Here is a 26,964-nt window from a genome sequence, read left to right on the forward strand (position 1 = left end):
CTCAGTTTTGGTTCTTCATTCATTTATGATCTTTTATTTTGTTATTTGTTTCGTTTGTTGTTATGTTTTATTCACACTCATATCCTCCTCTGTGCCTATATACATACAGGGTCCAAGAGAGGCCCATTTCGTTAGCAGGGGGCAAAATTGAGGTTTAACAACTAATGCTCATTGCCTTATCTCATCTTTTCCTCTATTATAGACTGTTTTTATTTTTAAAGTATAATAGATAACAATTGCACTGCTGGAAGTGGGAATGTTCATGTAATACCCTTGCTGATTTCACATCCAGTGTATTAAATCTTCATCGCATAATGATGCAGTAAAATATGAGTATTACATAGTGATAGCTGTTGCATGGTCTTAACAATGTGAAATACCTTTCTGTAACACCTATGAAGTATTCCATGTATTTATGAGATCTGCTGTAAAACCTCAAGTTATTTTAATAAAGCTCTTTGAAAATTAAAAAACACCACAGACCTCTCACAGCGACCTATCTAGTTAGGCTGCAAGAGAATGACTGAATATGACATGTGAGGGGAGGAGCTATATAGCAGCTCTGCTGGGTGATCCTCTTGCAGCTTCCTGTTAGGAAGAGATATATTCCATAAGTAATGGATGACCCGTGGACTGACTACACTTAACAAGAGAAAGAATGCTACCTGTAGAGAGCCCATCCAGTACTGTGCCAGCAACAGCAGAGGATATCACAAAGAGTACCATGGCAAGCCAACAGGAGGAGGCTAAGGGACAAATCCCCACGACACCTGTGGCAGACTAATCCAACAAGAGGAGGCTAAGGGACCAGACCCTACGACACCTGTGGTAGACTAGTGAAACTCCTGCAAGAGAATGACATTCACTGCCTAAGTACACTAATATCCCCCTCTATGTAAAGCCAGGGCTCCCTGAGTGGGAGAAAGAATCTTACATAGGTCTTGGAACTCCTGTTCGCAAAGAAACTAGAGCACCTAATTTCTTCACCTTCCTCCTGAAAGGCAAAGATAAGACTGGAATACCAAAGATGTAATTGAAAGCTTGTGGAATGTTGCGTATCTTTGCCTCCTCATAGTGGCCAGGAGATGAATCCCAGACATAATGGCTCGTGGACACTCACCCCCTTATTAAAGGAATCAAAATATGTGATTCTAAATATAAATGAGTAAATTAAATAAAAGAAATGGGATGATGTATGAATTTTTTGCATTGCCGTTAAAAAAACGTACAGTAGTTCTGGAAGAACTAACCTCATTAGATTTATCTGTTGATGAATTCAATTGTGACTGTTGCATCACATCGTTGACAATCATCTTTGCGATTTTCCAAGCCATCTCTTCTTGCGCCTACAAAGATAAAACCCCAATTTAAAAAGATCTAAAGACACTTTTAGTCACAAATATATACATATCAATTAAAGGCTAAATATGTTGCCATATATCAAAAATATACAATGCCTTGTTTGGGCTTCCCAAATATAATGTAGTATGTGATGAAGAGGCTTTATGTAAACAATGTTATTTGAGACGTAGAATTAATTTATCTGATATTTAATTGCTTATCTATAGTGTTTAGTATCATTAGCTAACAATGGACAGCCAATTGGTGTGCCTATATGTAAATTAAAATAAATCAGAAAAAATAAATAAATGTGCTCCCATAAAGATCTATGAAATAGTTTTCAACTTTTTTTTTACACAATTATACCTAAAGTATATCAGATTTATGTTGCTAAAATTAAATTTGACAAATGCTGAAAATGTGATAATATGAAGAGTCTCAAATCCAATGCAACATTTTAAGTTAGCTCAAATAAGCAAATGATACATTTGCCTGATATTTAATAAACATTTTTCAGTTTTTGAATGCACAGAAATGCTCACCTCATCGGTTTCTCCTTGGACCCATTTTTTCATTGCTTGAGAGAGCATCGAACCTACAGTTTAAAAAGAAACAAATAGAATTGATTTTTTTTTTTTTTTAAATATATTATTTTCAAAGGCATTGGTCTCTCTTACCCAAAAGATAAAAACTGACATACTACGGCTTAATACGCTTTCCTTGCTGGTCATTTTATGCAGCCATTATAGTTCCCTCAACCATTTATATAAAATATAGGTAACGTATGTCTAGATAGTTTCACCACTTTTTAAACCACTATGTCAAGGGTCTGCAAACAGACTAATGTACATAGTACACTGTAATAATTAAAGGGATATGAAACCCAATATTTTTTATTTCACAATTCAAAATAGAGCATACGATTTTAAGCAACTTTCTAATTTACTCCTATTATCAATTTTCTTTGTTCTCTTGGTATCTTCATTTTTAAAAGCAGGAATGTACGCTTAGGAGCTGGCCCATTTTTGGTTCAGCACCCTGGGTAGCGCTTGCTGATTGGTGGCTAAATATAACCACCAATCGGCCAGCGCTACCCAGTGCTGAACCAAAAATGGCCCGGCTCCTACGCTTACATTCCTGCTTTTCAAATAAAGATACCAAGAAAACGAAGAAAAAATAATAGGAGTAAATTAGAAAGTTGCCTAAAATATCATGCTCTATCTGAATCATAAAAGAGAACATGTGGGTTTCATATCCCTTTAATCTAATTTATTTTATTATACTGAAAATCCATAATGAAATGTTCAGTAATTCTATTATTTCCTATACAAGTGCACCTAAACACAGACTTTACATCTGGGGTGATCAAGCTACGCTATGCAGCTAAAGACCTTATGCAGTACTTGAATGAGAACACACAGTGGGAACTGGAAACAGACATTACAGACAGCTAAGGTTCCAGAGATTGGTAAGGAAAGGAACTGTGAGGCCAGGTTACTGACCATATCCCTGATGTAGGTATGGGGCTAATAGAGTGTCTGCAGGGCAAGTAGTCTAAACAGGGTAATATAGCTGAGAGAGGGGCTGCAGTAACAGAAGTCTGAGGCCTGATGTAATTATCTGTGACAGAGAAGGGTGCGTATGTGACCAACAGGGTCTTATCTGATGCTGCATGTCAGAGTGGCAGCAGGGCCAAGAATCTAATCTGAGGTCTTATCTGGATATGGGGCTGACAGAGTAGCCAGAGGTTCTAAGTCCACTGTGGGTAGGTAGTTATCAAAGGTAATGAAATGTTTGGGGCCTGATCTGACATGGGAATATGATTGCAGGCCAGATGCCTTATGTGATATGATAAACGTTAGAGCCAGGAGTCTAAACTGGGTATGTGGAAAGGCAAGGGGTCTGATCAGATGTGTGTTCTTTTATCGTCATCGATACATCATTTGTATTAAAGAAACATGAAAACCAAAATGTTTCTTCAACTTTCTAAATTACTTTTATTTTTTTGTTCTCTTGGCATCCCTTGTAGAAAAGCAGGAGGTCAACTCAGGAGAGTGCACCTACCTCTGCACGACTAGATAGCAGGACTTTTTCCTGCCAGATGTTGCTCCAGCAGCAGGGATCTGCATTTGTGGTGCTTGGTTGATATACATTTTTTATTTGTGTTTGGGCCTTTCCCTTAGGGAACAGATCACTCATTACTAGGATGTTATAAAATGTCTCAGGTAGGAAGGGGAGGGGCATTTCTGAGTAACTCAATTGTCAGAGACCAATTGTGTAAAATTGCACAAATAATGTATTAAAAAAAAAGTACAGCAGCATAATGATTTACATTTCAAGTGATACATTTACCTTTGGATTTTTTCACATCTGGTTCAGGTTCAGATTCACGGACAAACTGACCTAGATCACTGACTGTCCCAAATGTCATTTTCCTGTAAACAAACGGAAACCATTTTAAAACCGGATAAAGAATGGAGCAGCTATTTGTAAAAAAAAAAATTAAAAAAAATCTATGTACAAGGTTTGAGGTTGAACCCTGTCAAGTTCATCTTATAGTGGATTACCATTCTAATCCATATCAATTAGAACAAACTATATACATAAATTGATATTCAAAATATTAGATATTATAAGAATACTAAATAATGCCCCATATTTTAACTCCTTGACTGTTGTAGGGATCTCTGGCACCCAAAGAGTTAAGCTCTGTAGCATTATATATGTGCATAAACTGCAAATAAGTCTATATACAATTATTTATGCTTTTTACCCTGCATAAGTACGTTGATACAGTGATTCTGGATCCAGACTTGCAGCATCAACAATTATTGCTTCATCAAAATTTTTCAGAATTTTAACATTGCTCTTTTTGACACTCGTCTGAAACAACAAAATAATAAATATTAGATCTGGGTATACTAAATGAAGTGCATACACTCGTATCCTGGTTGTAATGACCTCTTAAATGGCAGTAAATAATATGCATTATTAGTATTGTCACTACACTTAAGCAACAGTACTCTGATGTCACACTGATAACAAAATGCTCTACCATTTGTATAAAGGATGCAAAAAATATGTGGAACAAAGAAAAACATAATTTATGCTTACCAAATAAATTCCTTTCCATCCTGGCAGAGAGAGTCCATAACTTCAATCCTTACTGTTGGGAAACACCTGGCCACCAGGAGGAGGCAAAGACACCAGTCATTTTGCCAAGGGAACAAGAAAAAGTATGAGAAACATCACGGTATAAAAGGTGCCAGAAGAAAAAATATAAAAAGGGAGCCGCCCATCAAAAAAAATAAATTATGGGCGGGGTCGTAGACTCTCCCTGCAAGGAAAGGAATTTATCTGGTAAGCATAAATTATGTTTTCCTTCCATAAGGCAGGGAGAGTCCACAACTTCATTCCTTACTGTTGGAACTGGAGCTCCAGAGGACACTGAATGAATAACGGGAGGGAACAGAAAAAAAGAGACAGGCCTTATTCTGAGGGCACCAGAGCCTGCAAAATCTTTCTCCCGAAAGCTGCTTCAGCAGAAGCAAACACATCAAACTTGTAAAATTTAGAAAAAGTGTGTAAAGACCAGGTAGCCACCTTACAAATCTGATCAATTAAGGCTTTGTTCTTAAAAGCCCAAGAGGAAGCCACTGCTCTAGTGGAATGAGCCGTTATCCTCTCAGGAAGCTATCGTCCCGCTGTCTCATAAGCTAAGCGGACGACACTCCTCAACCAGAAAGATAGAGAAGTCGTAGTAGCCTTCTGTCCCTTACGCTTCCCCGTATAGATGACAAACAACGAGGTAGATTGAATTCCTAAGTAGCCTGAAGATACCACATCTAGATTGTGAAGCAAACGTTCTTTTGCTGAAGAAGGATTAAGACACAAGAAAGAAACAACAATTTCTTGATTAATGTTACGATTGAACACCACCTTTGGGAGGAACCGTAGTTTAGTGCGTAAAACCGCTTTATCAGCATGAAAAACCAGATAAGGGGGATCATTGCATAGCAGAAACTATCAGAAGCTCTGCGCGCAGAGGCAATAGCCAACAACAACAAAAAAACCTTCCAAGATAACAATTTAATGTCAACAGTATGCATAGTTTCAAACGGAGCCTGCTGCAAAACATTAAGAACAAGTTTGAGGCTCCAAGGCGGAGCCCCAGATCTAAACATTGGTCTGTGCCTAGCCAGAGCCTTAACAAAGGACTGCACATCCGGAAGCTCAGCCAATCTTTTGTGCAGTAACACCAACAGGGCCGATAGCTGTCCCTTCAGGGAACTAGTAAATAGGCCCTTCTCCAGTCCATCCTGGAGAAAAAATAAAATTCTGACAACCTTAACCTTATGCCGGGAAAAGCCACGCTCTTCACACCACTACAAGTAAGTCCTCCAGACTTTATGGTAGATACGACGAGTAACTGGCAGAGTGTCGATAACTCTCTCAGAAAACCCTCTCTTGGCTAAGACTAAGCATTCAATCTCCACGCAGTCAGCCTCAGAGAATCTAGATTTTGATGAACGAAGGGACCCTGTATCAGCAGATCTCTGTGACAAGGTAACCTCCACTGAGGAGATGAGGACATCCCCACCAGTTCCGCAAACCACGTCCTTCGTGGCCAAGATGGAGCAATCTGAATCACAGACGCTCGCTCCTGCTTTATGCGAGCCACCACACGAGGGAGAAGCGGTAATGGAGGAAAAATATATATGAGTGTGAACCTCCATGGTACTGATAGGGCATCCATCAATTCCGTCTGAGGATCCCTCAACCCGTACCAGGGTATCTTGGTATTGAGGCGGGATGCCATGAGATCTATCTCCGGCGTCCCCCACTCACTGCATATCTCTGCAAACACCTTGGGGTGGAGAGACCACTCCCCTGGGTGAAAGGATTGTCTGCTAAGGAAGTCAGTTTCCCAGTTGTCCACACCCAGAATGTGGATCGCTGACAGCGTACATTTGCGAGTCTCCGCCCACCCTAGTATTTGAAATACTTCTCTCATCACCAAGTAACTTCTCATTCCCCCTTGATGGTTGATATAGGCAACCAAGGTTATATTGTCTGATTGGAATCTGATAAACTGGGATGAACCCAGAAGGGGCCAAGCCTTCAAGGCATTGAAGATTGCCCGGTGTGCCAAAATATTGATCGGAAGGGAGGACTTCTCCTGAGTCCACAGACCTTGTGCCTTCTTGGCACCCCAACGGCTCCCCAGCCAGAAAGGCATGCGTCCGTAGTCACAATCTCCCAGGACGGTCTCAAAAAGCACGTGCCTTGGAACAGATGATCTGGACAGAGCCACCAGGAGAGCGAATCTCTCAACAGGCTGTCTAGCACAATCTGTTGACAGATCTAAATGGTCGCCGTTTCATCATATCAGCATGCATCTGGCAAAAGGAATGATGTCCATGCAGTCCTCCATACACTGAGCCATTGAGGGTCTCGAGGAGGCCTGGAGGGCAAGACATGCAGAAGTTAGCTTGCAACGTCTCTGATCCGTGAGGAATATTCTCATGGATATGGAGTCTATTATTGTCACCCTTGTACTTGGAGTAAGAGAACTCTTTTCCAAGTTTATCTTCCATCCGTGTGATTGAAGAAGACTGAGAAGGGACTCTGAATGTTCTTCCGCTAGACGACAAGATTGTGCCTGTAACAAGATATCGTCCAGGTAAGGTGCTACTTCAATACCTTGTTTTCTGGCAACAGCTATAAGAGCCCCCAGAACCTTTGTAAATATCCTTCAAGCAGTAGCTAGGCCAAAAGGAAGAGCTATGAACTGGAGGTTCTGGTCCAGAAAGGCAAACCTCAGGAACTGAAAATGTTCCCTGTGAATCGGAACGTGAAGGTATGCATACTTCAGGTCTATTGTGGTCATAAACTGTCCTTCCTGAACCAGAGGAAGGATTGACCGTATTGTCTCCATCTTGAAAGAGGGAACACTCAGAAACTTGTTTAGGCACTTTAGGTCCAGAATTGGACGAAAAGTTCCCTCCTTCTTTGGAACCACAAAAATGTTTGAATAAAACCTCAAACCTCTTTCTGCTGTAGGTACCGGGACAATTACGCCTAGAGAGAAGAGATCCCGTACGCAACCTAAGAAGGCAGCCCTCATTTCTGGTCTTGTTGAAAGACTGGAGAGTAGGAATCTGCCCTTGGATCCTATCCTGTATCCTTGAGATACGACCTCCAGGACCCAAGGATCCTGTACATCCTGGAACCAAGCGTTTGAAAAAAAGAGACATGCCTCTAGAGAGACATCCCGGATCGGAGCCACCCCTTCATGTTGATTTGTTCTCGGCAGGGTTCTTAGTCTGTTTGGACCCTTTCCAGGAGTGAGCAGGCTTACAAGTACTTTTGGGCAGCTTGGATTTGGAAAAGGACTGCTGTCGTTGCGACTTGTCAGCACAAAAGGAACGAAAATCAGACAGTTGCCGTCCCTTAGGCCTATTCTTCTTATCTTGCGGTAGGAAGGCATCTTTCCCTCCAGTAACCGTAGAGATAATGGAGTCCAGCCCTGGACCGAATAAAATCTTCCCCTTGAAAGGAAAAGAAAGGAGTCTGGATTTAGAAGTCATATCCGCAGACCAAGACTTCAACCAGGGAGCCCGGTGGGCTAGAACCGCAAAGCCAGCAGCCTTTGCATTTATGCAAATAATCTGCATATTCGCATCACAGATGAAGGAGTTAGCAATTCTCAGTGCCTTAATTCTCTCCTGAATATCCTCAAGGGGAGTCTCGACCTCAATGAGCTCTGACAGAGTGTTGCACCAGTAGGTAGTTGTTCCAGCTACCGACGGTTGAAATAAAAACCCTGTATGTTAAAAAAACATCTTTCCATTTTTTTATCCATAGGCTCTCTAAAAGAAGAACTATCATCCAGAGAGATAGTAGTATGCTTAGCCAGCGTGGAGAGCTTCAGGATGGAGCCCCACAAATCTAATTGAGAGTCAAGGACCGGGAATGATTTTTAACAGTAGACGAGGGGGAAAAAGAAGTTCCTACTCTTTCCCATTCGTTACTAATAATGTTCGCCATCTTAACTGGCACAGGAAAAGTCAGAGGGACCTTCCTATCTTCATTAACCCTGTCTAATTTAGGGATCTGAGGCTCCTCAGGGAGTGTAGCCTCTGGAACCTCTAGTGTAGACAGAACCTCCTTTAATAAAAATCGCAGAAGCTCAATTTTAAATCTAAAGGAGGGTTCCTCCACTGAAGGAGGTTTAGTAACTGAAGTCTCCGACTCAGAAAGTTCACCCTCTGAAGCTACAGAGGTTAACTCATCCTTGGATAGCTGGGATATAGTAGCTAAATTCGATAAATATTTAGATTACTCTAGGTCAGGAGAACTAGGTTTAACCTTTCCCTTGCGTTTGTTAGAGCAAGGTAAGGCACTCAGGGCCGCAGACACCACCGATTGTAACTGCCCAGTAATATCTGCTGGAAAAAAGCCCCCTCCAGATGGAGGATTAGTTGAGCCGTGGAAACTGGATGTGGAGCAGGTAATGTAGAAAGGGTAGTCATTTCTCAGGACCCAGATTCCTGAGAAGTAGACGCTGAGAAGGCCTAATAGCGCTATGATTATTAACAGGCTTGCCTCCCTTCTTAGACTTAAGAACAGTGTTTAGACAAATAGAACAAAATTTGAGCAGGCGGGTAAACCACCGCCTCCTCACAATATAAACAGGAATTATTAATCAGTACAGAAGGAGTGGAACCTTCTAATGTAGTATCAGAGTACTCCATAACTTTGTATATACCCACAGAAGGACAATCAAAAAGAAACGCTTTTAATTTAAAAAAATGGCACCTTAATACTCCCAATGGCTGGGGCACCTCCTAGAACCAGACAGCTAACAGTGATAACGCTCTCCTCAGGAGTGATGTCTGCAGCAGGATCTTAGGAAATTAGAGACCGCACCCGGTCATGTGGTACGTAAGACAGGACTTCCCCTGCTATGAAAAAGGGCGCAAAGCTATTATGAGATGCGCAACACTTCAAAAACTAAAGTGAAACCTTTTTGTTCCAAGCCAAAAAGACACAGCTTATGAGCCTAAAAAAACTCACATTAAGCAGATATAAATCCCCAAACTGTTCCTGAAGGAGATATTAACCCTTGATCCTATCGAGGTATAAAGGAGCCACACTGTGACCCTGTATAGCGTTTTAAAATATATACATAAAAAATAAAATGTATGCTTACCTGATAAATTTCTTTCTTTCCAGATATGGTGAGTCTACGGAATCATCAATTACTGTTGGGAATATCACTCCTGGCCAGCAGGAGGAGGCAAAGAGCACCACAGTAAAGCTGTTAAATACCACTCCCGGGGCCGTGGACTCACCATCTACAGAAAGAAAGACATTTCTCAGGTAAACATACATTTTGTTTTCTTTCCTAAGATATGGTGAGTCCACAGAATCATCAATTACTGTTGGTAATCAATACCCAACCAGACGACACAGATGATTAGGGAGGGACTAGACAGGGAACCTAAACAGAAGGCTCCACCGCTTGAAGAACCTTTCTCCCAAAAGAAGCCTCAGCAGAGGCAAAAGTATCAAATTTATAAAATTTGGAAAAAGTATGCAAAGAGGACCAATTTGCTGCCTTGCAAATCTGTTCCACAGAAGCCTCATTTTTGAAAGAAGAAGAAACAGCCCTAGTTGAATGAGCTGTGATTCTCACAGGGGAGCTGCTTTCCAGCAGTCTCATAAGCCAAACAAATAATACTTCTCAACCAGAGAGAAAGAGAGGTAGCAGTAGCTTTCTGACCTTTGCATTTCCCAGAAAAATAAACAAACAATGCAGAAGACTGGCGAAAGTCCTTAGTCGCCTGCAAATAGAATTTAAGAGCCCACACAACATTTAGGTTGCGCAACAAACGTTCCTTATGAGAAGGATTAGGACAGAGAGAAGGAATAACAATTTCCTGATTAATATTTCTATCCGAAACAACCTTAGGAAGAAAACCAAACTTGGTACGCAGAACTGCCTTATCTGCATGAAATATGAGATAAGGCGAATCGCACTGCAAAGCTGAGAGTTCCGAAACTCTCCGAGCAGAAGAGATAGCAGTAAGAGACAAAACCTTCCAAGATAACAACTTAATATCTATGGAATGCATTGGCTCAAATGGAGCCTGTTGCAAAACTTTAAGAACAAGGTTAAGACTCCAAGGTGGAGCAACAGATTTAAACACAGGCCTGATTCTGACCAAGGCCTGACAAAAAGATTGCACATCTGGCACGTCCGCCAGACGTTTGTGCAGCAAAATAGATAGAGCAGAAATCTGACCCTTCAGAGTACTGACAGACAAACACTTCTCCAAACCTTCCTGGAGAAAGGATAAAATTCTTGGAATACTGACTCTACTCCAAGAGTATCCCTTGGATTCGCACCAATAAAGATATTTACGCCATATCTTATGGTAAATCTTTCTAGTAACAGGCTTACGAGCCTGAATCATGGTCTCAATGACCAACTCGGAAAATCCACGCTTAGATAAAATTAAGCGTTTAATCTCCAAGGCGGTAGAGACGACATTTCCACTAGGTCTGCATACCAGATCCTGCGACGCGACACAGGAGCTATTAGAATCACTGATGTTCTCTGCTGCATGATCTGAGCAATGACTCATGGAAGGAGAGCAAATGGAGGAAAAAGGTATGCCAACCAGAGGTTCCAAGGAACTGCCAGAGCATCTATCAGGAAGGCCTGAGGATCCCTTGACCTCGAACCGTACTTTGGAAGCTTGGCGTTCTGTCGAGACGCCATCAGTTCTAATTCCAGTATCCCCCATTTGATGGTTAACCTGGAGAACACTTCCGGATGGAGTTCCCACTCCCCGGGATGAAAAGTCTGTCTGCTTAGGAAATTGGCTTCCCAATTATCCACTCCTGGAATGTGGAAGGCAGATAGACAGCAATTGTGAGCTTCCGCCCACTGAATGATTCTAGTTCCCCCCTGGTGGTTAATGTAAGCCACTGAGGTTATGTTGTTTGACTGGAAGCTGATAAACTGGGCTAAAGCCAGCTGAGGCACATTGAAGATCGCTCTCAACTCCAATATGTTTATGGGGAGAGCAGATTCCTCCTGAGACCACAGTCCCTGCACCTTCAACAAGTCTTAGACTGCTCCCCAGCCCATCAGGCTGGCGTCCGTGGTCCCAATCACCCATGAGGGTCTCCGGAAGCATGTCCCCTGAGACAGATGTTCTTGAGACAGCCACCACGGAAGAAAGTCTTTTCACTTGATCTAGAACTATCCTCTGAGATAGATCTGCATAATCCCCATTCCTTTGACTGAGCGTGCATAACTGTAGAGCACTCAAATGGAATTGAGCAAAGGGAACTATGAAGCCACCATCAGACCAATTACATCCATACACTGGGCCACTGATGGCCGTACAGCAGACTAAAGAGAAATATTTTCATTGAACGGCGAATCTATAATGGTTCCTAAGAAGACCACCCTTGTAGCCGGAACAAGGGAACTTTTTTCCTAATTCACCTTCCATCAGTAGAAACGAAGAAAAGGACAACAAGATCTCTGTGTGAGATTTTGCTAGTTGAAAAGATGGTGCCTGAACCAGAATGTCATCCAGATAAGGTGCCACTGCAATTCCTCGAGACCGAATTACTGCCAGCAGAGCTCCCAGGATCTTTGAGAAAATTCTAGGAGCTGTGGCAAGGCCAATTGGAAGGGCCACAAACTGAATTGTTTGTCAAGATAGGCAAACCTCAGAAATTTGTGATGATCCCTGTGAATGGGAACATGGAAGTATGCATCCTTCAGGCCAATGGTCGTTATGAACTAACCCTCTTGCTCTAGAGGAAGAAACATTTTGAAGAACTTTAGATCTAGAATAGGCCTGAAAGTTCCCTCTTTTTTGGAAACCACAAACAGGTTGGTATAGAATCCTAGACCCTGTTCCTGTATTAGCACTGGAACTATCACTCCCAGGAGGGAAAGATCCTGTACACATTTTAAGAATGTCTCTCTTTTTATCTGGTCTACAGATAATCTTGAGAGGTGGAATCTGCCCCTGGGAGGAAAGGTCTTAAATTCTAACTTGTAACCCTGGGATACTATGTTCATGGCCCAGGGGTCTGGGACATCTCGTATCCATGCTTGAGAAAATTGAGAGTTTGCCCCCCCACTTGATTCAATCCCGGATCGGGGGCAAACCCTTCATGCTGACTTAGATTCAGCTGCAGGCTTCTTAGATTGCGTCTCCTTGTTCCAAGACTGGCTGGGTTTGCAAGAAGGCTTGGACTGCTCCTGCTTGGTAGAGGAGGGGGAAGACTTACCTCTGAAGTTACGAAAGGAACGAAAATTACTCTGACGTCTTTTCAATTTATTCTTCCTATCTTGGAGGCAGAAAGGATCCTTTACCACCTGTGATATCAGAAATAATTTTTGTCAAAACCCGGCCCAAACAAGATCTTTCCCTTGTAAGGAATCGCCAAAAGCTTAGATTTAGAAGAAACATCCGCTGACCAATATTTCAGCCATAGCGCCCTACGTGCCAATATTGAGAAACCAGATTTTTTGGCCCCCAACTTAATGACCTGCAAAGAAGCATCAGTGATAAAGGAATTGGCTAACTTAAGAGCTTTTATCCTATCCTGTATCTCCTCCAAAGGAGTCTCTGCTTGAAGGGACTCATACAAAGCGTCAAACCAATATGCTTCTGCACTTGTCACTGTAGCAATACACACCGCCGGTTGCCACTGTAAACCCCAATGAATATACATCTTCTTTAAGAAAGCCTCCAGCTTCTTGTCCATAGGGTCCTTAAAAGAGCAACTATCCTCAATAGGAATAGTGGTCCTCTTGGCCAGTGTAGAGATCGCCCCTTCCACCTTGGGGACCGTCTGCAAAGACTCCTTAATGGAGTCGGGCACCGGGAACATCTTCCTAAAGACTGGAGAGGGAGAAAAAAAGAATTCCAGGTCTCTCCCATTCCCAGGCGAAATTATTTCCATAGCATGGTCTGGCACTGGAAACACCTCAGGGGAGGGTACATCAAAGTATCTATTTCATTTGCTAGATTTCTTAGGGTTGATAACGACAGGAGTATCAGAGTCGTTCAAAGTAGCCAAAACCTCCTTTAACAAAACACGAAGGTGTTCAAGCTTGAATCTGAAGGAAACCACTTCAGCATCAGAAGAAGGGATTATACTATCCGAATCTGAGATTTCACCCTCAGAGGCTACAGTATCCTCCTCTTCTGACTTATGTGAAAGAGCAACTTGGTTAGCCTGTACTGGATCGGAAACCTTACTATCTGATTCTCTCATTTTCCTCTTGGGTCTTCCCTGAAGCATGGGGATGACAGCTAGCGCCTCAGATACTGCCAAGGATATCTGAGCAGCAATTTCTGCATGCAAATATACTCCTCCAGGAGATTGCAAGGAACCGCAGGGCACTGTATGTGACATTGATAGAGCTTGGGACGTTTGAGGAGAAAGCTGCGGCATCGCCTGACCAGCATCAACCTGAAAGGGTGGTGGCTCGGCAACAAAAATTCTATCTTTATACATTAACGTTCTTTCAATACACAAAGAACAAAAGGGCAAAGGAGGTTCTACTTGGGTATCTAGACAAAGCCTCCATTCAGCAGAAGGCTCCAACTCATGGTCAATATTGCAATAAAATTGACAGATCAAATATTGAAGACAAAATAAATAAATATTTTTAACACTGTCTCTAAGAACCTTTGTATCAAAATAACACTCTGAGAAACTTCTCTGATTTGTTTGTCAGCCAGAGCTATAAAATAAAACCAAGATTTGTGAGATAAATTACATTTCAAAACCTCTATTGTCACCTCTACACCTCAGCATATTACTGAGGTGCCTACCTGCCCCCTCTGCACTCCGGACTAACAAGTGGCTCTTTCTGCGCACAGCAGCTCCTGAAAAACACAGCAGAGAAAATTTTTGATGCACTGTAAACTGCGCCGCAATCAGATTAAAAGCCAGCAATACCTCCTCAGAGAAAGGACCCGCCTCCTAAAGTATGTCATAGGCGGTCCCGGTGGCCATTAAACACATGTGCATCGTATTGTTCCGTTAAAAAGTGACTGTTCACACAAGAGGATCTAGAAATTCACCCATTCGTTTACCTAAATGTGGCCCCAGTGAAAACATACCCCTACTGAGCCACCAGTGATTCAAACCCAAACACTGTTCGTAACTGAATCACCTCCTCTAAGACACAGTGCCGGCTCCCTGCCGTTATGAGTCCTGATCACTAATACAGCAACTAAGTCCCAATAAAGTGTGGATTATGCTTAATGAGGACCAGTGTTCTTTATCCCATAAAAAAACAGAAAAACATAAATTATGCTTACCTGATCATTTCCTTTTCTTCTGATGGAGAGTCCACAGCTGCATTCATTACTTTTGGGAATTAAAGGTACACTGAACCCAAATTTTTTCTATCGTGATTCAGATAGAGCATGCATTTTTAAGCAACTTTCTAATTTACTCCTATTAGAAAATTCTTTTCATTCTCTTGGTATCTTTATTTGAAATGCAAGAATGTAAGTTTAGATGCCGGCCCATTTTTGGTGAACACACTGTGTTGTTCTTGCTGATTGGTGGGTAAATTCACCTACCAATAAAACATAATTTATGTAAGAACTTACCTGATAAATTCATTTCTTTCATCTTGGCAAGAGTCCATGAGCTAGTGATGTATGGGATATACAATCCTACCAGGAGAGGCAAAGTTTCCCAAACCTCATGCCTATAAATACACCCCTCACCACACCCACAATTCAGTTTAACGAATAGCCAAGTAGTGGGGTGATAAAGAAAGGAGTAAAAAGCATCAACAAAGGAATTTGGAAATAATTGTGCTTTATACAAAAAATCATAACCACCATAAAAAAGGGTGGGCCTCATGGACTCTTGTCAATATGAAAGAAATGAATTTATCAGGTAAGTTCTTACATAAATTATGTTTTCTTTCATGTAATTGGCAAGAGTCCATGAGCTAGTGACGTATGGGAAAGCAATACCCAAGATGTGGAACTCCACGCAAGAGTCACTAGAGAGGGAGGGATAAAAATAAGCCATTTTCCGCTGAAAAAAATAATCCACAACCCAAAGTATAAGTTTAATCTTTAAATGACAAGAAAAACTTAAAACATCAGCAGAAGAATCAAACTGAAACAGCTGCCTGAAGAACATTTCTACCAAAAACTGCTTCTGAAGAAGCAAATACATCAAAACGGTAGAACTTAGTAAATGTATGCAAAGAGGATCAAGTTGCCGCTTTGCAAATCTGATCAACTGAAGCTTCATTCTTAAAAGCCCACAAAGTGGAGACTGACCTAGTAGAATGAGCTGTAATTCTCTAAGGTGGAGTCTTACCCAACTCCAAATAATCTTGATGAATCAAAAGCTTTAACCAAGAAGCCAAGGAAATAGCAGAAGCCTTCTGACCTTTCCTAGGACCAGAAAATAAAACAAATAGACTGGAAGTCTTCCTGAAATCTTAAGTAGCTTCAATATAAAATTTCAAAGCTCTTACCACATCCAAAGAATGTAAGGATCTTTCCAAATAATTCTTAGGATTAGGACACAAGGAAGGGACAACAATTTCTCTACTAATGTTGTTAGAATTCATAACCTTAGGTAAAAATAGAAATGAAGTCCGCAAAACCGCCTTATCCTGATGAAAAATCAGAAAAGGAGACTCAAAAGAAAGAGAAGATAGCTCAGAAACTCTTCTAGCAGAAGAGATAGCCAAAAGAAACAACACTTTCCAAGAAAGTAGTTTAATGTCCAAAGAATGCATAGGCTCAAATTGAGGAGACTGTAATGCCTTCAAAACCAAATCAATACTCCAAGGAGGAGAAATTGATTTAATGACAGGTTTAATACGAACTAAAGCCCGTACAAAACAGTGAATATCAGGAAGTTTAGCAATATTTCTGTAAAATAAAACAGAAAGAGCTGAGATTTGTCCCTTCAAGGAACTTGCAGACAAACCTTTATCCAAACCATCCTGAAGAAACTGTAAAATTCTAGGAATTATAAAAGAATGCCAACAGAATTTATGACAAGAACACCATGAAATGTAAGTCTTCCAAACTTGATAATAAATCTTTCTAGAGACAGCTTTACAAGCTTGTAACATAGTATTAATCACTTGGTCAGAGAAACCTCTATGACTTAGCACTAATCGTTCAATTTCCATACCTTCAAATTTAATGATTTGAGATCCTGATGGAAAAATGGACCTTTAGACAGTAGGTCCTGCCTTAACGGAAGTGGCCAAGGTTGGCAACTGGACATCCTAACAAGATCCGCATACCAAAACATGTGAGGCCATGCTGGAGCCACCAGCAACACAAACGATTGTTCCATGATGATTTTGGAGATCACTCTTGGAAGAAGAACTAGAGGCGGAAAGATGTAAGCAGGTTGATAACACCATGGAAGTGTCAATGCATCCACTGCTTCCGCCTGAGCATCCCTGGACCTGGACAGGTATCTGGGAAGTTTCTTGTTTAGATGAGAGGCTATTAGATCTATCTCTGGAAGACCCCACATCTGAACAATCTGAGAAAACACATCTGGATGGACAGACCACTCCCCCGGATGTAAAGTCTGATGGCTGAGATAATCCTCCTCCCAATTGTCTACACCTGGGATATGGACCGCAGAGATTAGACAGGAGCTGGATTCCGCCCAATCAAGTATCCGAGATACTTCTTTCATGGCTTGGGGACTGTGAGTCCCACCCTGATGATTGACATATGCCACAGTCGTGACATTGTCTGTCTGAAAGCAAATGAACGGTTCTCTCTTCAACAGAGGCCAAAATTGAAGAGCTCTGAAAATTGCACGGAGTTCTAAAATATTGATTGGTAATCTCGCCTCTTGAGATTTCCAAACCCCTTGTGCTGTCAGAGATCCCCAAACAGCTCCCCAACCTGAAAGACTTGCATCTGTAGTTATCACAGTCCAGGTTGGGCGAACAAAAGAAGCACCTTGAACTAAACGCTGATGATTTAACCACCACGTCAGAAAGCGTCGAACATTGGGATTTAAGGATATTAATTGTGATATCTTTGTATAATCCCTGCAACACTGATTCAGCATACAAAGCTGAAGAGGTCTCATGAAAAAACGAGCAAAAGGAATCGCGTCCGATGCTGCAGTCATGAGGCCTAAAACTTCCATGCACATAGCCACTGAAGGGAATGACTGAGACTGAAGGTGCCGACAGGCTGCAACCAATTTCAAACGTCTCTTGTCTGTTAGAGACAGAGTCATGGACACTGAATCTATCTGGAAGCCTAAAAAGGTGACCCTTGTCTGAGGAATCAAGAAACTTTTTGGTAAATTGATCATCCAACCATGTTTTTGAAGAAACACTAGTTGATTTGTGTGAGATTCTGCAGAACGTAAAGACTGAGCTAGTACCAAGATATCGTCCAAATAAGGAAACACCGCAATACCCTGTTCTCTGATTACAGAGAGTAGGGCACCTAGAACCTTTGAAAAGATTCTTGGAGCTGTTGCTAGGCCAAACGGAAGAGCAACAAATTGGTAATGATTGTCTAGAAAAGAGAATCTCAGGAACTGATAATGTTCTGGATGAATCGGAATATGAAGATATTCATCCTGCAAGTCTATTGTAGACATATAACTGTCCTCGCTGAACAAAAGGCAGAATAGTCCTTATAGTCACCATCTTGAAAGCTGGTACTCTTACATAACGATTAAAAACTGGTCTGAATGAATTTTCCTTCTTTGGGACAATGAATCGATTTGAATAAAACCCCAGACCTTGTTCCTGAAAAGGAACCGGCATGATTACCCCTGAAGACTCCAGGTCTGAAACACACTTCAGGAAAGCCTGAGCTTTTACTGGATTTGCTGGGATGCGTGAGAGAGAAAATCTTCTCACAGGAAGTCTTACTCTGAATCCTATTCGATACCCTTGAGAGACAATGCTCTGAATCCATTGATTTTGGACAGAATTTATCCAAAAATCCTTGAAAAACCTTAATCTGCCCCCTACCAGCTGCGCTGGAATGAGGGCCGCACCTTCATGCGGACTTAGGGGCTGACTTTGATTTCTTAAATGGCTTGGATTTATTCCAATTTGAGGAAGGCTTCCAATTGGAAACAGATTCCTTGGAGGAGGGGTTAGATTTTTGTTCCTTATTCTGACGAAAGGAACAAAAACGGTTAGAAGCCTTAGATTTACCCTTAGGTTTTTTATCCTGAGGCAGAAAAACTCCCTTTCCCCCAGTAACAGTTGAAATAATAGAATCCAACTGAGAACCAAATAAATGATTACCTTGGAAAGAAAGAGATAGCAATCTAGACTTAGATGTCATATCAGCATTCCAAGATTTAAGCCACAAAGCTCTTCTAGCAAAAATAGCTAAAGACATGGATCTAACATCAATTTTGATATCAAAAATGGCATCACAAATAAAATGATTAGCATATTGCAGTAAGCGAATAATGCTAGATAAGTCAGAATCCAATTCTTGTTGCACTAAATTCTCCAACCAAAAAGTTGATGCAGCCGCAACATCAGCCAAAGAAATTGCAGGTCTGAGAAGATGACCTGAATATAAATAGGCTTTCCTTAGATAAGATTCAAGCTTCCTATCTAAAGGATCCTTAAAGGAAGTACTATCTTCCATAGAAATAGTGGTACGTTTAGCAAAAGTAGAAATAGCCCCATCAACTTTGGGGACTTTTTCCCAAAACTCTATAGAATTTGCTGGTAAAGGATACAATTTTTTAAACCTTGAAGAAGGAATAAAAGAAGTACCTGGCTTATTCCATTCCTTAGAAATCATATCAGAAATAGCATCAGGAATAGGAAAAACCCCTGGAGTAACCACAGGAGGTTTAAAAACAGCATTTAAACGTTTTTTAGACTTAACGTCAAGAGGATTGGTTTCCTAATATCCAAAGTAATTAACACTTCTTTTAATAAAGAACGCATATACTCTATTTTAAATAAATAAGTAGATTTGTCAGTGTCAATATCTGAGGAAGGATCTTCTGTATCAGATAGATCCTGATCAGAGGAGGATAAATTAGTATGTTGTCGGTCATTTGAAATTTTATCAACTAAATGAGAAGTTTTAAAAGACCTTTTAAGTTTATTATAAGGTGGAAATGCAGACAAAGCCTTCTGAATAGAATCAGTAACAAATTCTTTAAAATTCATAGGTATATCATGTACATTAGAAGTTGTAGGAAATGCAACTGGCAATGTACTATTACTGATGGACACACTATCTGCATGTAAAAGTTTATCATGACAACTATTACAAATGACATTCGGAGAAATAATTTCCACAATCTTACAAGAAATGCACTTAGCTTTGGTAGAACCGATGTCAGACAGCAACGTTCCAACAGATACTTCTGAGGCAGGATCAGATTGAGACATCTTGCAAAATGTAAAAGAAAAAACAACATATAAATCAAAATTATCAATTTCCTTATATGACAGTTTCAGGAATGGGAAAAAATGCAAATAGCATAGCCCTCTGACATAGAAAAAGGCAAGAGGCAAACATCAATGGGGTATTAAAATAATGAAAAAATTTGGCGCCAAGTATGACGCATAATGTAACTGAAATTATTTGGGCGTCAACAATATCCGGAAATGACACACTCGCGTCACTAACGACGCAACCGTGAACTCCGACGCCGGAAATGACGAAGTTGCTTCAACGGACGTACTTTTTGCGCCAAAAAAATCTCACGCCAAAAATTACGCAATAAAGTCTAGCATTTGGCGCACCTGCGGGCCTAATACCGCCCGCAATTTGAGAAAAAAGTAGTCAATTTAGAAAAAAAGACTAAACCCCAGGTAAGAAAAATATTTCTTAAAATGTTTATTTTCCCCAAATATGAAACTGACAGTCTGCAGAAGGAAATACATGAACCTGACTCATGGCAAATATAAGTACAATTCATATATTTAGAACTTTATATAAATGCATAAAGTGCCAAACCATAGCTGGGGTGTCTTAAGTAATAAAAAATACACTTACCGAAAGACACCCATCCACATAAAGCAGATAGCCAAACCAGTACTGAAACAGTTATCAGTAGAGGTAATGGTATATGAGAGTATATCGTCGATCTGAAAAGGGAGGTAGGAGATGAATCTCTACAACCAATAACAGAGAACATATGAAATAGACCCCCGTTAGGGAAATCATTGCATTCAATAGGTGATACTCCCTTCACATCCCTCTGACATTCGCTGTACTCAGAGGAATCGGGCTTCAACAATGCTGAGAAGCGCATGTCAACGTAGAAATCTTAAGCACAAACTTTACTTTGTTTGTAAAACTGATTTGTGGGTGTGGTGAGGGGTGTATTTATAGGCATTTTGAGGTTTGGGAAACTTTGCCCCTCCTGGTAAGATTGTATATCACATACATCACTAGCTCATGGACTCTTGCCAATTACATGAAAGAAACAAGTGCTTTCCATGGTCTGAACCAAAAAAATAGCTTAGATACCTTCTTTATCAAATAAAGAAAGCAAGAGAATGAATAAAAATTGATAATAGGAGTAAATTAGAAAGTTGTTTAAAATTGCATGCTCTATCTGAATTGCGAAAGAAAACATTTGGGTTCAGTGTCCCTTTAAGAACCTGGCCACCAGGAGGAGGAAAAGACACCCCAGCCAAAGGCTTAAATACTCCTCCCACTCCCCTCAACCTCCAGTCATTCTGCCGAGGAACAAGGAACAGTAGAAGAAATATCAGGTTGAAAGGTGCGAGAAGAATATAAGGACGCCCCACATAAAATTATGGGTGGGGAGCTGTGGACTCTTTCCATCAGAAGAAAAGGAAATTATCAGGTAAACATAATTTATGTTTTTCTTCTTAAATGGAGAGAGTCCACAGCTGCATTCATTACTTTTGGGAAAACAATACCCAAACTATAGAGGACACTGAATGCCAAGACGGGAGGGTACAAAAGGCAGCTTATACTGAGGGCACCAGGCCTGAACCTATACCCAATAAAAAAAAACGCTTCGTCCGAAGCCGAGAAAATTTTAAGAGGAAAAGCCCCAAAGACACTGACTCGCAGTTAGTCCAGAAGCCAAACTAGAGACCGCAAATGGACTCAACTGAGCCAACAATCCTCCAGGAGACACTGTCGCCCAACAGACGGTCCCCCACAGCTCAACCCCCACAAATGAAGGGGACACCAGCCGAAACCACCAAGGGGACAAGGCAAAGGAGAACCGAGGAAACCGAAAGGTCCCCTAATACAAAAAAGAACAGCTCCAAGAATGAGCCCAGTTCACAGAGACCCAAAAGGGACCCAAACAGGGAAAGGAGGCCACGCCTATACCAAGCGAAACCCGGGATAAGACCGGGCACAGAGACAGAACAGACGTCTCTCCAACATCCTGCAAGCACGGAATGCAACTGAAGAGGCAAAGTCCTCCCAGTGTCTGACCATAGAATACCAAGGCATTAGACCATGAAAAAGTGTGTAGTACACCCAGGTGAAAAAAAAACAAGTTTGATAACACAGAGTCCATAACAGGACGACACAGAGGATACTTGCGAGGAAGAAGAAGCAGTCAAGCAAGAAACAGACAGCAAAAGCAACCCCGGACAGAGGGCATGCTCCAGGCAACCTAAGCTGCCGGACCTACACACAGATCCCTAAAAAGGGGAACACAAAACCTTATTCGAGGCCCCCCGAGAAGGAGAGTATACCCTTAGAAACCAAGGGAAGAGTAACCCCTCTTCTGAAATCAATGGAGCAAGTGAAAAGGAAAATATATACCTTAGCAGACTGAGCTAACAGGATAGACTCAACAAGCTCACACATCCAGAGGAGACTGCGACCCGAACGCAGCTCGGCTATCCTGACCTGCAGACCCACACCCAGCTGGACCAACGCAGCCTCAGGGATCCAAGACAGGGGAACAAAGAATCCCGAAACAGGTACAGGTACGAGCATAAGGATAGCACAGCCTTCCCCACAGAGTACAAGTACAACCCGACTCTGAAAACAGACAACAAAGCCATAGACCTAAGGATCTATCAAAATAAAGGCCCAACAAGTCTGACTTGGAGCCAGCAAGACCCCAGGGGGAACCAATCCCACCTTTCCGTAAACCCATCCAGGAGAAGCCCCAAGCAAGGTCTCCATCTCCATAGGGAGAATATCCCCTAAAGAAAAGGGATGATGACGGAAGAACAACAACTCCTCAAGGCCCGAAGCCACTGGCTAAAGGGAAGATAAATTCCCAACACAGATGTCCTAGAAAAGAACCCCCTACAAGTAGCTTGCCAAGCAGAGGCACAGCCAAGATAAAGAGGAAAAAAATATACAGCACTAAAAAAGTCTAAAGATTTTCCAAGCCACTCCCTGACCACCTCTCCAAAATGGCCACAGTGAAAAACAGAGAATACGAAAATGAGAGGGTGCTACACACTCAAGTCCATGTCAGAAGCGGTGCCAACCCATTTGCCTGCAGAGCAGGGAATCCACGGGAACACTGGCAAGCTGACCAGGGGAATGCAACCCTAAGGCGCACCAGAAATTTGACATCCAGCGCCCGCAGCTGGGTATGAACCAACCACCCTTGAGGCGCAAGCCACACATCTAACCACTAGATGACATGTAAAAAAATACTCCGAAAACCTGACCAACCATGACCAGGTCAGGTAGATGGAGCAAGGACATAGCCCAAGTTCCCACAACCGTGGAACATCCCAACCAGCCCTGAGATCCAAGATTCCAAAACAACTCAAAACTGGGTCAGGAAAAAGGCCAAGCGAAGCTTCAGCAACCAGAAGACTCAGGGAGAAAAACAGGTCCAGGCACCTAATAGTTCAGGCAAACCTTACCCTAGAACTAAACACCCCAACTGGCCAAAAAGCCAGACACAAGGGATATGGATGCATATCCAAAGAATCCGGATAGCGAGAAGAACTCGAAAGCCCCAACCAAAGGAAGGAACCACCCCCATCTAAAGTCCAACGCTTCAAGGAGCAAGGCTAAAAGTCATATGAGGATACTTCTCAAAACCTCAGGACAACCAAGGGATACATTGAGGTAAAAAAATCTTACTAGCAGGACTAGTCTCCCTATCACCTCCGCACAAGCAGAGGACACACGAAAGAGAAAGGCACTAAGCCTACCCAGCTCCGGAAAACCCAGAGCTAAACAAAGTCCCCGCAGGGAACAACCATCAACCGGAAACACAGATCCCTAAAAGGAGATCCAACTCACCCGGAGACAAAGGAAGAAGACCCAAAGATCTCTTATAACTAAGACAGACAGTACACGTCAAAGAGTAATGGCTGCACCTAGATACACTATAAACAGCTTACGCGTACACCTGCAAGGTGTGAAGAGCTGCAACTGGTTTCAAACTGCAAACCTTCCGCATGCTAGACAGCTATCCTGTACAAGCTGTTGGATCAAGCCCAAAATTGCAAATCCAGAGGCCTAAAAATGAAGGCCAAACCGCTCAACTGGGGTAAGGGGCTCTAGGTTCTGATGAAATCAGATGTCAGATAGAGTGATGCAGCAGGAAACTCCCCTGCCCGGCCATCTACAACTGGCTATAAGGACTGAAACAATGCTTCCCGCCTCACGGACCCGCAGGTCCTCTCGAATGCTTAGTTGAACATGAAAAACAATGATAACCTGAGCACTCAGCTGCCGAACCAGCCGAGCAGAACAGCGCCACGTGTCTGAAAAGCCGTAAGACCGAATGAACCCGACAGGACCAGCCTCATAGGGGGAAAAAACAGACATATTTAACATAGGACTAACATGTCCAAAACAACTTCCAAAGAAGTAATAAAGGAGTATCAATCCCAGAAGGTTCCGAAGGAAACAAAAACAAATAAAAGACATCCCATCGGATGTAAATAAAATATAAGGCAACACGGAGGTTAACGCCCAAAAAGACACAGGCCTACCCGCAGGACAAGCCAAACGGAGCCCTATCATCAAAAACTGGGAAAGACCTCAAACATTTGAAATGTCTAATGAGTTGCACTATTCAAATTAGCAGACTGAAAATCCCGGTATCTGGTAACGATAGGGTGCTTCAATAACTGAAAAACATGTCTGAGCAATACGCGAAGGCACGCAATCCTGTAAGGAAAGGCACAACACTCAGGGACAGTTACATCCGCGGGAACTGTAGAGGCCCTCCCCAAAGCGAAAGGCCCAGGACAATAAGGCACAAGCACATTTTCAAATAAACGTCTGGACTCTGCAGATGAACAAATTGCCAACATTATGTGGAAGCGAAAACATGCTGCAACCTCCGGGGGTAACACGCCACCCTGCATGGAGGAATCAGAAACTGGGTTACCCGCATGTGTAGAAGTATGAATTGATAGGGAACTCGCCTCTCGGAGGACAGGACCCCCAGAGGCGGATGGTTCAGCAGTCCCTTGATTCCCCGAGCCGGAGGAACAAGGCGCTCTGAAATGGCATACGGAACAAAACTGGTCAACATGTGTCAACGAGGCCAATCCGGATTCGTCACCAGACACAGAATCTGAAATCAAAATAGTCTTGTATCGGAATCCTCCGTAACTGAATCTGAAACGAGCACAGTCTCAGCATCAGATTCCTCCATAACTGGATAGAGGAGATATCAATATGGACTAAACAAAAACGTCACCTGACACTGACAATGGCTGTGGCACTCACCACCTCCTTTGACCAGACCCCTGCGGAACTAGAATATCTCCTTCGCCACAAGGTCAGGAATGCAGAAATGGGGAACGGAACGGAACCACGCCCGAACACAAGGTGAACTGAACAGTCCAAAAAAGCACGCCCAACCAAAAGGCTGCAACACTTCCAAAGGCCTCAAAGTTCCAACAACGAGCCCATAAACATCACACATAAGCAGGTTGAATCATATAACAAACATGATTGTAACCCCCCTCAGGAGATATTAACCCTCGATTCCAAGATACTAACAGAGACTCACTGAGACCCTTATGTCATATAGATAGACCCGCAAAGGTGTGGTAACCTCTCGGGAAAACATTCACATTACAGTACATTGACGATAAAGTAAAATGAAACTATCTTACTGGAATCTATGCCGTGGAAGAGGAACACAGTGGACTTGAGAGAAGAAAGCAGGCAGCGGAGCGAAGTTCAACAATGCTGATTGCTTGAGGAGCTGTTAATATGAGTCGGGATGGTTTTGCAGAAAGACTCTCCCTGCATCTCTGGACTCTAACTTTCAGCCAAGCCCTCACTGAGAGACTGACAGAACTACTTAAAACTGCTGTCCCATGCTGAAGAGTACTACCCTCCATAAGAGACAAAAAACAAAAATTAAAAAATTCTGACACGTCTCTGCCAACCTCCTGGGACAAAAGGCAAAGAATGACTGGGGGATGAGGGGAGTGGGAGGAGTATTTAAGCCTTTGGCTGGGGTGTCTTTGTCTCCTCCTGGTGGCCAGGTTCTTAATTCCCAAAAGTAATTAATGCAGCTGTGGACTCTTTCCATTTAAGAAGAAAATGGCACTTACCTGCACCTCTTGCTGTCCGGCAGGAGGACAGCTCACCCGGCATGAGAGGAAGCCACTCCTCACAGAGACCTGTGAAAACAAGAGAGGAGAGAGTAAACCTACTCTGGCTTTCTATACAAGGGCAGCAACCTGTTAGGAAATTGCAGTGAGGCCCACCTCACAAGTTCCTAACTGCTTGAAAGCTACCACTGCCCTACTGAAGAGACGAACATGGATTACAGCTAGACCCAAAACTTGGTAGGAAAGATCAGAGCAAGCCTACTCTGGCTTCCCAACAGTAATTGATGATTCCGTGGTCTCACCATATCTTGGGAAAGAAAACGGTCTTACCCTCCAGGATCCATGCTGTGGAACAGGCACAGCCTCTCAAGTGTGACAGTCTTGCAGCACCGCTTCTGACATGGACTTGAGTGTGTAGCAGCAAGCAGTGAAACTCGTCAACACTGATTGCTCAAGTGCCGTTAGCGACAGTCTGGATGGGTTCGAAGAAAAACTTTCCCTGCATCTCCAGACTCTAACTTTCATCAATCCTCTCACTGAGCGGTTGACATAATTACTTAAAACTCCAGTCCTTTCTCGAAGGGAACATACCCATACAGGACTATCCAAATCTTCTGACACTTCTCTGCCACCTCCAACAGTAACAAAAGGCAAAGAATGACTGGAGGATAGGGGAAGTGGGAGGGATATTGGCTTGGGTTTTTTTGCCTCTCTGTCTGCCTATCCCTGTCTTGTCTATTTTTTTGTAAATCTGCTGGACTGTTACAGATATTAATAATAAAATATTAGTGCACGTGTCTGCTATTTTTTTAATATAAAAAAAGATATTAGTGTAACTCACTGCGGGATATTTTGCAGGCACAGGATATTTTGCAGGCAACTAATAAGAAAGTTCAGTATGGTGCCGATTTATATTATTTAATCATGTAATTAATTCTAGCTGTAAATATTCTGTTTACGAGGGGGGGGGGGGGTAAGCAAATAATCAAAATATAAACCAATTTATCAGTGTAGAATCGTATACTGTTTAACTTACATCAAAACCAACAAGT

General features: G+C 42.2%; 1 protein-coding gene across 1 annotated transcript in view; it reads right to left on the reverse strand.

Annotated features, from left to right (window-relative positions):
* Positions 1-26,964, reverse strand: part of AKAP10 (A-kinase anchoring protein 10) — a 212,843-nt gene that overhangs the window by 25,851 nt on the left and 160,028 nt on the right. Inside the window, exons 11-14 of the mRNA XM_053706086.1 lie at positions 4,115-4,224; positions 3,694-3,776; positions 1,884-1,936; positions 1,251-1,346 (exon numbers count right to left, since the gene is read on the reverse strand). Of these exons, the coding sequence (XP_053562061.1) occupies positions 1,251-1,346; positions 1,884-1,936; positions 3,694-3,776; positions 4,115-4,224 (342 nt within the window). The remainder of the gene's footprint in view (positions 1-1,250; positions 1,347-1,883; positions 1,937-3,693; positions 3,777-4,114; positions 4,225-26,964) is intronic.

The sequence above is a fragment of the Bombina bombina genome, chromosome 3 (genome assembly GCF_027579735.1).
Source record: "Bombina bombina isolate aBomBom1 chromosome 3, aBomBom1.pri, whole genome shotgun sequence".
NCBI lineage: Eukaryota > Metazoa > Chordata > Amphibia > Anura > Bombinatoridae > Bombina > Bombina bombina.